The 10,673-nt window shown below is 32.5% G+C and overlaps 2 protein-coding genes across 3 annotated transcripts; both read left to right on the forward strand.

Moving 5' to 3' along the window:
- The first annotated feature begins 1,134 nt into the window (after positions 1 to 1,134).
- On the forward strand, positions 1,135 to 2,674 carry LOC107908832 (cysteine-rich and transmembrane domain-containing protein WIH2). Its single transcript, XM_016836108.2, has 3 exons — positions 1,135 to 1,409; positions 1,579 to 1,747; positions 2,459 to 2,674. Exons 1-3 carry the CDS (start codon positions 1,358 to 1,360, stop codon positions 2,502 to 2,504), a joined length of 267 nt encoding a protein of 88 aa, XP_016691597.1. The 5' UTR covers positions 1,135 to 1,357; the 3' UTR covers positions 2,505 to 2,674.
- A 2,078-nt stretch (positions 2,675 to 4,752) lies between these two features.
- Positions 4,753 to 8,753, forward strand: LOC107908833 (telomere repeat-binding factor 1). 2 transcript variants are annotated; one of them, XM_016836109.2, is made up of 7 exons: positions 4,753 to 5,154; positions 5,608 to 5,799; positions 5,904 to 6,121; positions 6,208 to 6,292; positions 7,018 to 7,101; positions 7,701 to 8,051; positions 8,253 to 8,753. In XM_016836109.2, the coding sequence occupies exons 2-7, from the start codon at positions 5,650 to 5,652 to the stop codon at positions 8,265 to 8,267; spliced, it is 903 nt and encodes a 300-aa protein (XP_016691598.2). In that variant the 5' UTR covers positions 4,753 to 5,154; positions 5,608 to 5,649; the 3' UTR covers positions 8,268 to 8,753. The 2 variants fall into 2 exon arrangements, with proteins under 2 accessions (XP_016691598.2, XP_016691599.2); XM_016836110.2 differs by having other exon boundaries at positions 4,901 to 5,154; positions 5,624 to 5,799.
- The last annotated feature ends 1,920 nt before the right edge of the window (positions 8,754 to 10,673 follow it).

Below are 10,673 nucleotides of genomic sequence, written 5' to 3' on the forward strand. Positions count from 1 at the left end.
TGTTTTATTAGTTTTTTTTTAAATTATAGAATCATAATTGTAAGTATAAGCTAAAATATATACAATTATTAATTTGTATATTCGTGTGATGCGCAAATTAATTATGCGTTATGAAATTAGTTAAAAATAAATTTTAAGTTTATTTTTCATTTATAAAAATATTTTTTTAATACAATGCCTAAATTACTCGTAACCTTTACATTTATAAATCGGGGGATTATATGATACCAATGAACTAAAACTCGATTAGTTATAAAATGTGGTTTGGAGAAATAAATTTTTAAAAGATTTTACAAAATATATTTAATTTAGTCTTGTTGTTGAACATTAATTTCAATTTCTTGTTTTTTTTATAGAAAATGACCTTTTTAATAATTTTTTTATACAGTGACTAGAACTACCCATAATACTCATTTTATCCTTTAAATGGGAGGAAAAAAAACGCGCTTCAACGCATTCAAATTCAAGTCTTCCTACATCGATAAAAATGTCAATCCCAACCAAACAATACTCAATCGACAAAAGAAAAAAAAATCTTGTTAACTAATGGTTTTTCTTTTTGGTACAAGAAGAAGGAATGAACCATAACTATACTAAGCGATGTCAAACCATTCAAGAATAGTCATCATGCAGTAATTGAAGTACTTCATCCAGCGGTTGCATGAAAATATAACCTAATGGTCTTGAGAACGCCATTGAAGCTAAACCATCAGCAACCCTATTGCGCTCTCTGAAGATATTTGCAATCCTAACCATCTAAGGAAGTTGGAGTAGGTTCTTGATGGCTCTATTTACAGCAGAATATTGCTGATCCATTTCAGTTGCTTGAATTACTTGGATCGCTTCAATACTATCCATCTCAAAGATTACTAGTTCAAGCCCAAAATTCGAGGCTAATTGGAGACCTTGTTAACTGATGTTTAATTAGTCTTTTTTTTAACTACAGAAACATTAATTTCATTTAAGTATACCATCATAATTGCAAGTTAAAACATATACAATTAATAAATTATTTCTTTTCACTAATTATTTATGATAATTGCACTACGCACTAAAAAACTTAGCGGATACTCCCCATCTTGTAATTCCCGCCAAAGAGTAAAAGACAATCCTTCACAACTTTAACAAGAGAGAAAAAAAAATAGAATTGTTAAACAAATTGTTCTTTTGAAAATATCCAGTATATAATAATATTCACTTTGCCTTATTTCTCCACAGTTCACACAAAGTCTTCTCTCTTCAAAAAAGCTTTCCCCAGAGAGTGGAAAGGAACAAAAAATCTTCTACTCAAAGAAAAGGAAAGAGAGAAAGATCTTCCTTAGCGAAACTATTTGCAGGAAAATCACATAGAAAAACGATGAGTTATTACAACCAACAACAGCCTCCAGTTGGTGTTCCTCCTCCTCAAGGTCAAAACTTGGTTTTTCGCTTATTTTCTGAGATTTTTTTTTGCTTGTTTGTTTGTTTAGCATATAGATTTACATATTTGCCTTTTTTTGTTTTGCATTGCGATCGAATAGATCCGGTCATCTAACGGATCTGATTTTCTTTTTTCTTTTTGGTGTTTGAAATTAATAGGTTATCCACCGGAAGGATATCCGAAGGATGCTTATCCACCACCGGGATATCCTCCACAAGGATATCCTCAAGGTTATCCTCCTCAAGGATATCCTCCTCCTTACGCCCCTCAATATCCTGCTCAGCCTCCTCCTCAGCAACAGCAAAGTACTGGTTTCTTAGAAGGCTGGTAAGTCCCCTCTCCCTCATTCTCTACACGACTTTAGGGTTTCCCTTGCATGTACGAGTATTTCTACCGTATATTGAATCGTATGTCAGATCCACGAAATCTTTAACTTAATTCCACTCGGCGCCTGTTGTGAAAAAATCGTTTTCGTCAAAATCGCCGAGAAAAATGGCATTCGGTCATAGCTTTTCGCATGATCAGTCAGTTCTTCATATTTTCTGTCAATGTTCCGAAAATACCTCTACACTTTTTGGTTCGGTCTCCGGTGTTCGATGCTGCAAGGGGTGTTTCGGTCATATAATTATTTTCACCTTTTTTTTCTTTCAAATTTCCTATAATTTCAAAGTTTTCGACAAAATTTGAGATTCAATCCTCTTATTTTTTAATTTAAAAATCATTGCAAGTATTTCTCGTTAACAGCATACTATTAAAATATAAAGACTAAATCGTAAATTTGAAAGAAGTAAAAGAATTAACAGCATATTTTAACCTAAATTAACAAAGTCAAGCAAATCATGGATGTTAAAATCTATCAATTGCATTCTAGAAACATAATGCTTTCAAAATCATTGAATGAAAAACAAAATCATGTGGAAACAGAACTGGAAAGAGAAATAGACAAAGACAGTCTTTTGCTAAAATTAATACCTGATGATTGAATTGATCGTTGTTTCCATTAATTGGTTCATTTAATTAATTAAATTGCTTGTGCAGTTTGGCTGCTCTGTGCTGTTGTTGCCTGCTGGATGCTTGCTTTTGAGAATCCAACTCTGCCAAAAGCCTCAAATGTTGAAAAATCAAATGTTCTTACCGTCTCGCCTTTTTTTTTTGTTTATTTTCTTTAAATAATTGAATTGGACCTTTGTTTGGAATTAAACTAAACTATTGTGCTATTTTATATTAATTCCTAGTTCATGGTTTTTATCTGTATATATATTTGTTCTGCCGTTACTCTTCCTAGTAAAGGAATATTTAAATTGGACAGTGATTGGCATCTTTTGCTCTGCCCGTTACTCTTCCCAGTAAAGGAATATTTAAATTATTTATTTTATTATTAAATTAATTATTTTAATTTTTATATTATTAAGAAAAATCAAATAAAATTTAAGTTTTAAAGAGTTCGAGTTAATGTTACGAAATGGTTTTAAAATATTAAAATATTATTTTTTAAATAATTATTGTTACAAATTATTTTACCTTTTTATATATAAAATAATTTCAACCTACAATAAATGCGAAATCTAAAATGAATTCTAAAATTTTAATTAATCAAATTTTCATTTAAATTTCAATAATTTTTTTTATAAATATAGATTTTCATACTTTTTTGCAACCCATTGTGGTATGTTTTATAATATAGTATTAGCTTAAACTATATCTCCAATGTTTAATTCAAAAATAATTAAATGAAAAAAATATATAAAAAAATCAAAATTGGTTGAAACTCATATCTTCTTATAATGATAATGTTTATGTCAATTGAGCTAAGACTCAATCAACACGAATTCTCTATTCTCTATTACATTATATTAATTAAATCATTACTTTTCGATACAATGGATAAGTCCAATTTTATTTTGATTCAACTCATTTGATTGCTATCAATATAGTTGTAGTTGGTGAACGGCATTTTTATTAAAAAAAATTAGATTACGTAAAAATTAGTTACCAACTTATTTACTTCGTTGCTATTAATATAATTATATTGCTTCATCGTAATTAATTTGAATTTTTTAAAATTATTTATTTCATAATTTTAATGGTATTAGTACAATATTTTAATTAAATGTAGAATAAAGTATTTGTACTTTTGTTCTGAGGAATTTATTTTAAAATTTAAGTCCAAGTGTCAATACTGTTTTTTTTTTGTTAAATTGGTTGGTGTGACATTTAAAGAAAAACTCATTTGGTAGCAATTTATCTGGGAAAATGATGTTGTAATGAACCTAGATTTAACAAAAATAATTTTAACAGTGTTAATAATTAGGCCTGAATTTAAAAATCTGAAAAGTAAATGGACTAAATTCCTAAAAATAAAAATGCAATGACTAAATTTCAAACTTACTAAGAATACAAGGACTTATGACATGTTTTAACCAAAAGATTTTGTTTAAATTATTGAGAAAATGTTAATATGCCATAGATTCTTATACTTTTAACTGATTTAGAATTTAGTCCTTTTAGTTTTATTTTCAAGATTTAGTATATTTACTTCTCAAATTTCAAAATTCAGGTCCAATTGTTAATGTTATTAATTTTGTTAGTGTGACATTTTGAAATAAAAAGGAAATACTCATTTGGTGGCAATGTAACTAAAAAAATGACGTTTATAATGAGCCTGATAACAGTGTTATTATTTGGACCTAAATTTCAAAATTTGAAAAGTATAGGTACTAAATTCCTATAAATAAAAGCACATGGACAAATTCTAAATTTGTAAAGAGTATAGGGACTCATGGCATATTTTAACCTTCAAAAAAGAAAAACTATAAGAATATGTTTATGTAGATTGAATGGACCTAAGTGGAAGAGGTTGAAGTTGAGATTGAAGGCTCTAGGTGGACCATTAGGAGATCTGGAAGAAAACGATGAGTTATATAAACATTAGAATTTGTACTCCGAAACACTCTCCAACGAAAATGAAGAAGTTAAGATATTCTAGATAGAATAACAACAAAGCAGAGATAAAAATAACACTTCATTTGAATTGTTATTCACTCATTTGGGTTTGGTGCACGAGAATTGACTAATAACTCGTCTTTAACTGACAACCTTAACAGGAAAATGTGTAAGCTTAGTAGTAGGTTAGCCCTAACCGACCATAATGGACGAAGCTAGAAACTAACTTAAACTAAGTTATAAACTTTTAAATGAATCAAAATGCAATTTTACTAATATAAATTTTAAAGGGGCTACAATGAAATTTCACCATTTTCCCACTACCCTCGTCCCTACCTGCCATAATTTATGCAAAATTATTTATTATCTTGATTAGGAAAAAAAGGGTAATTTTTTCCCTAAATTTCTAAAAAGCTACTAAATCTTGTTACTCTTTGTTAGTAAAGGTCAAAATTCCGAAGCCGCCAATGTCGTTGGACACGTGTCAATAACATATTCATTTCAGGGATCACATCCTACTTCCACACGTGACACGAGTAAACCCTAATCTTATTTCAGAAACAAAAAGGGGGAAAAAAATAGAAACCCTAACAAATTTTTCCGCCAGAAAATCACAGCGTCCCATTGAATCGCCGTGAAATCTCCTGTAGCATAGCATCGCCATAGTAGAAAAAAATAATTGAATTTAATTTCTTCTTTAATTCTCTTTTTCTTTTCGGTCTTTTTAAGAAAAATAACAGTTCTTCGACTTCCGATCTCCGATTCAATCACCCACAAAATTATATCATAAGGTAATTGTTCTTCTTTCCCCCCTCTTTGTCTGTGCGCGTCTGGTAATTTCATTTTTTTATATGTTAATCTGCGTTTTAATTTCGTTCGTGTTTCGATTGTTTCAAATCTACTTTTTAATTTTGCTTAATTGTCTTTCTGTCTGTATGCTATTCCTATTAATAATCTTTAGAAATCAGATGGGTGAAATTATGTCATTTTTTCGCTTTGTTAGTTGATAAAGGGGCATTTCTTTATTGAAATAGTTTTAATTTTATGATGATGGTCATTTCTTGGAATCATGTAGTGTTGATTTGTTATTCATGTGATCCTCGATTAGGAATTAGCTAAATTTATCCAATTATAACAGAATAGTGATGATAATTGTTTCAATATTAATTCTATGGAAGAATGATGCTTGAAATCTCTTTTTCGTTGATTTTATCTGCTAATATTGAAGGAAATGACTTTTGCAGCTTCTTGAATTTGAAGGATTTTTCCCCTTTGTGTTCCTTTAAATGGGTGCTCCTAAGCAGAAATGGACACCTGAAGAAGAGGCAGCGCTAAAAGCTGGAGTCATCAAACATGGTGCTGGAAAATGGCGAACGATACTGAAAGACCCTGAATTTAGTGGTGTCTTGTATCTGCGTTCCAATGTAGATCTTAAGGTATGTTCCTTTGGCTTCTCATGTTGAATGGTTCAGTCCTTGATGAAAAGTACCTATAGAGTTTTGTACTTGTTAATTCATGTTTTCTTTGTATCTTTGGGTAGGATAAATGGAGAAATATGAGTGTGATGGCCAATGGATGGGGTTCTCGAGACAAAGCTAGGCTAGCTGTGAAAAGGACATCTAGCTTTCCTAAACAGGAGGAGAGTGCTGTGGACCTTGCTGTAGCTCCAAGTGATGAGGAAATCGTGGATGTTAAGTCCGTCCCAGTTTCCAGTGCTACATTACAGATTCCATCTGCTGCAAAGAGATCCATCGTCAGGTTAGTCATTGTTCTTATTTTTGTTTGATTAATTTCATCTTGTATAATTTCACTCCTGACGTTGTTAATTCTTTTCACTGTTTTAGGTTAGATAACCTCATTATGGAAGCAATTACAACCTTGAAGGAGCCTGGTGGTTCAAACAAGACAAATATTGCTGCATATATAGAGGTAGTGTTTATATGCCAGTATTCATGTTTATAATTCAATTCTTTTTCCTATTTAAAGAAAATCTTGCATTAGAGGTCTGTAATAAACAGAGAACTTTGAAATGGTACATGATTGGTCTATATACACCTTTTTAATTGAAGAAAATAGCTGCAAGGAAAGCCGTGTGACATAAATGTTACTTTGTAGAGTTTGAATTTGAAGGCATAAGAGAGTGACTACTTAAGTCATGTCAGTCTGCTCTATGTTTTCCTTTGTTCAGGGTGTTGCTGCCCTTATTTATTTTCAAACATAGATCCCTGACTATTCTGCGTAAGAAATTTGATGGAACCTAACATGCTAAAATAATAATTTTATCAATTTAATCTGCTTTCTTGGACTTAAAATGATATGATGTTCCATCTCATATTTTGGTGATGACAGCACCCACTATGTTTAGCTCATATGTTATCTGTTAGTTGTTTTCCTGTTGGCTTTAACATTTGTATGTTTCTGTTGATATGTTTCAATTTAGAGGGTTTTTAACTATAATTTACCTATTTTTTCATCAATGTAATCTGCTTTAGATGTGATGCTCAGTCTCAAAATTTGGTGATGGCAGCAGCAACCATGTTTAGCTCATGTGTTTCCCATCAGTCTGTTGGCTTTAGCATTCTGATGTCCCTGTAAACATGTGTTAACTAAGAGTTTGTTGGCATAATTGACTGATTTCTTTTCTTATTCTATAGGAGCAATACTGGGCACCTCCTGACTTTAAGAGGCTCTTGTCAGCGAAGTTAAAGTATTTAACAGCTTGTGGTAGACTGATAAAGGTAATTAGCATACCACATGGAAACATATTTGATGCTACTTTATTCTAAGTCATGAAGTTTGTTGTCTGAGAAATTAATAGATATGTCTTGTTTCATGAATATATTATTTGCATATATTTTGATGCCAGTGGATGTATTCGCTGTTATAATTTTTGGAAACAGATAAGGATTTTGGAGTTGTAAGTTATATATTCATGATTATGGGGTTGTATTTGATCTTTAAGTTCAACGATTGCTATGCATTTATGACTAATGTGAACTAAGGTGTTATAGTGAACAAGCTGATTGCACTGCACCCTTTGTGTAAAACACAAATGTTTGCATTTTTTTTGTAAAAATTTGATCTAAGGACTGCTGTACATCTGTGTGTTTTTGGCATCATTAAGAATCCCTGGAACTAGTTAAATTGATAAATGTGAACTGAGAAGGTCTTTCAGTGTATAGGCTGATTGCACTCCACTCTGTGTAACACACATGCTTGCAGTTTCTTTGCAAAATTTTGAGGGGAATTCCTCTCTATGCTTCTTGATAGTCCTAATATCACCTTACCAAGTTTGTGGTAGTTATTTAGTTAAAATCATCCTTGCTTTTATTTGCAGGTGAAACGCAGGTATAGGATTGCACCTGCTCTGTCATTTTCAGACAGGAGGAGGAATCATCCCATGCTATTTTCAGAGGGAAGGCAAAGGGTTTCTCCTCGATTTGATAGGGATGATTTGAAAATCATCACAAAATCTCAGATTGATTTAGAGTTAGCTAGGATGAGGAAGATGACACCACAAGAGGCTGCTGCAGCCGCTGCTCGAGCAGTTGCAGAAGCAGAAGCTGCAATAGCAGAAGCTGAAGAAGCAGCAAGAGAGGCAGAGGTTGCTGAAGCTGATGCAGAGGCAGCGCAAGCTTTTGCAGAAGCAGCAATGAAAACTCTAAAAGGAAGAAACAATCAGAAAGTGGTAAATTGCCATGTATTGTCATTATTTATTTTGCACACATGAACATATGCACAGAGAAATACACCATGCAAAGCTTATTTCTCTTGCATTCTACACCCGCCTTTAACTAATGTCGATTTTTATTTTAAATTTTTTTGCATATAGAACCTCTACACAGTATTTATGGGATTCCTTGTGCAATATTGTTTGTGTAATACACAGATGGTTCGAGCTTGATTTGGCAAAACGGGCAAAGAGGTGTTGACGATTTTGCAGCAGGCACCCAGTCATCATCGCTTTTGCAGCAGGCACCTGGTAATTGTCCCTATTTGTAGCAGGCACCCAGTGATCATCCTTATTATTTGTAGCCGTCTAGGGGAGAACAAAAAAAAGGGTTAGGGCCTTTTTGGTTGCATATGTATAGGATTCTTCCTTTTGCCAGGAAAAGTAGATTCCATTAACAACCTTGCTGATGTGGTTTCAAATGCAGGGGTTCTTGCTTTGTTTTTTGTTTTTTTGAGAATCTTATGGGATTGCAGTTGATATTTATTCATTTTGAATAGCTCTGCACTCAAGATGCTGGAAAACATAGAAACTAGGAATGTAAATAGGGGGGATAGGAACTGTTTGTTTTGCATCTGAGATTTATCTGTTGTGTAGTTTTCTTCGTGTTCTTAAGCATTTTCATGCCATTCTCAATAGAAATGAATTCATTTTGCTGTAGTTTTTTGTGCCAATATCTTATATAGTGTCATCTTTGTGCTTAATTTTTTCTTTTTAGGAACTGCCATTTAGAAATAGATTTTGAAACAAAGGGAATATTGCTATGTTATGGGAATTTAACTCACTGAGTCACAGATCAGTTGAGCACATACATTATTTCGGTTGATATATTATGGGTGGAAATTCAGTTTTATTTATAATGATTATGAAATGTAGGGAGAATAATGGTTTAATTGGTATTCATGATTTAATGGTTTTTTCAGTGGGTTTGCATTGCCATTTAAGATTATAGTTTTGTACATTACCAAATATCTAACAAGTGTTGGGTGAACTTTGATCGTCAACCTTAAAAAAAATTATTTAGATGATAGACATAGACATTATCAATTAATTAGATGATAACATATTTTGACTTGATGTATTTTTTTGAATTTTTTCACCGTTCATCCATCAAACTAAATTTATAATTTAATCAAATATTTATTTAATTATATATCTTGCTCAATTAACTTAACCAATTAAATTAGTTAAAACGATAATTAAAAGAGTGAGTATGAATTAGTGTAAACGATACATTAGTTAAAATTTTTAATTTTATAAACTTAACCTGGTTGGAGATGGAACAAAGGATCCATGTTCACTCCTCAGCATATGAATTGTTGAGTGAGGAACCTGGTCGAGGTATTGATAAACAGTGGCAGGCGATTTGGAAGATTAGGGGGTCATGAGAGTATTTCTTTTGGCTTATGGCTCATGTCAACCTGTTGAGGATTGAGGAATGCTAAAAGATGGCGAAGATATATTACAACGGTCCCTGGTGTAGTCAATGTGAATCTAGGATGGAGGATATGGATCATATTTTGTGAAGGTGCTTGTCTGCGGCGGGTCTTTGGAGCCGAGTGGTGAAGAATGACAGATTGAACGAGTTCTTAGGCCTTAATTTAGTTGGTTGGATTCATGCCAATATAACTAGGCAGGAATGCTTTGTTTTGAATGATGACAATTGGGATGTGGTTTTCGGTTTGTTATGCTGGTGTCTATGGCTACAACGAAACCAGGGTTAATGAGAATTTCTCTGAGTGGGAAAGTACGCTGAACAAGGCATGACGATTGAGTCCAGAATTCTGTGATGCTGTTCATAATACAGATGGGCTGGATAACAAAGAACAGGAGATGACATGACAGTCAATTTGTTGGCAGCGTCCTAAATCAGGATGGACTAAAGTCAACACAGATGGTGCTTGAGAGGGGTTATGCAGTAGCTGGAGGCTCTATCCAAGATGAGAATGGTGTCTGACAATCTGGTTTTGCACGGAATATAGGGATTTGTATTATTATTGAGGTTGAATTATGAGGTATGTATAATAGATAGATGTTGGTAAGGAAGATGAAGGTGAGACGGGTGATCTTGGTAACGAATAGTTTAGCAGCTTTGGATTTTATCCTTATGAAGGTGAGGTGGATTACGATAGTGTTATGCTACGGAGCATAGCATAAAAAGGCTAGTTGCCTGTGATTGGAGAATTGAGTTTAAGTGTGTGTTTTGTGAAGAGAATCGATAGTAGATTGAACGACGATCATGGCTTTAAATTTGGAATCGGGTATTTGTGTTTTTAAACTATTAGTAAATTTATATTTTGGTCACCCAACTTTAAAAAGTTTTAAAATAGTTACTGAATTATTTGAGAGCCTTTATTTTAGTCACTGAGCTTCTAAATTTATTTTTAAAAGGGTTCAGCTAGCGAGTTGTGAGCAACAATTAGACAATTGATACAGTTGATTAGGACCCATCGATGAGTAAAAGAACATTACTTAGATCCAAGTCTATTTGCTGGTCAATGTCGGAAATTTACAAATAAAGAAGGCTGCACAGAAATGATTTTAATAGCCTAGTGACTTAAACAAAAATTTTCGAAAAAT

This window comes from Gossypium hirsutum, chromosome D02, assembly GCF_007990345.1.
Source record: "Gossypium hirsutum isolate 1008001.06 chromosome D02, Gossypium_hirsutum_v2.1, whole genome shotgun sequence".
Lineage (NCBI taxonomy): Eukaryota > Viridiplantae > Streptophyta > Magnoliopsida > Malvales > Malvaceae > Gossypium > Gossypium hirsutum.

Coding starts and splice junctions, on each gene's coding strand:
- LOC107908832 (XM_016836108.2), top strand. CDS start 1,358: ATGAGTTATTACAACCAACAACAGCCTCCAGTTGGTGTTCCTCCTCCT. Junction 1,410..1,578: donor TGGTGTTCCTCCTCCTCAAG/GTCAAAACTTGG, acceptor TGAAATTAATAG/GTTATCCACCGGAAGGATAT. Junction 1,748..2,458: donor ACTGGTTTCTTAGAAGGCTG/GTAAGTCCCCTC, acceptor TTGCTTGTGCAG/TTTGGCTGCTCTGTGCTGTT.
- LOC107908833 (XM_016836109.2), top strand. CDS start 5,650: ATGGGTGCTCCTAAGCAGAAATGGACACCTGAAGAAGAGGCAGCGCTA. Junction 5,800..5,903: donor GTTCCAATGTAGATCTTAAG/GTATGTTCCTTT, acceptor ATCTTTGGGTAG/GATAAATGGAGAAATATGAG. Junction 7,102..7,700: donor CTTGTGGTAGACTGATAAAG/GTAATTAGCATA, acceptor TTTTATTTGCAG/GTGAAACGCAGGTATAGGAT.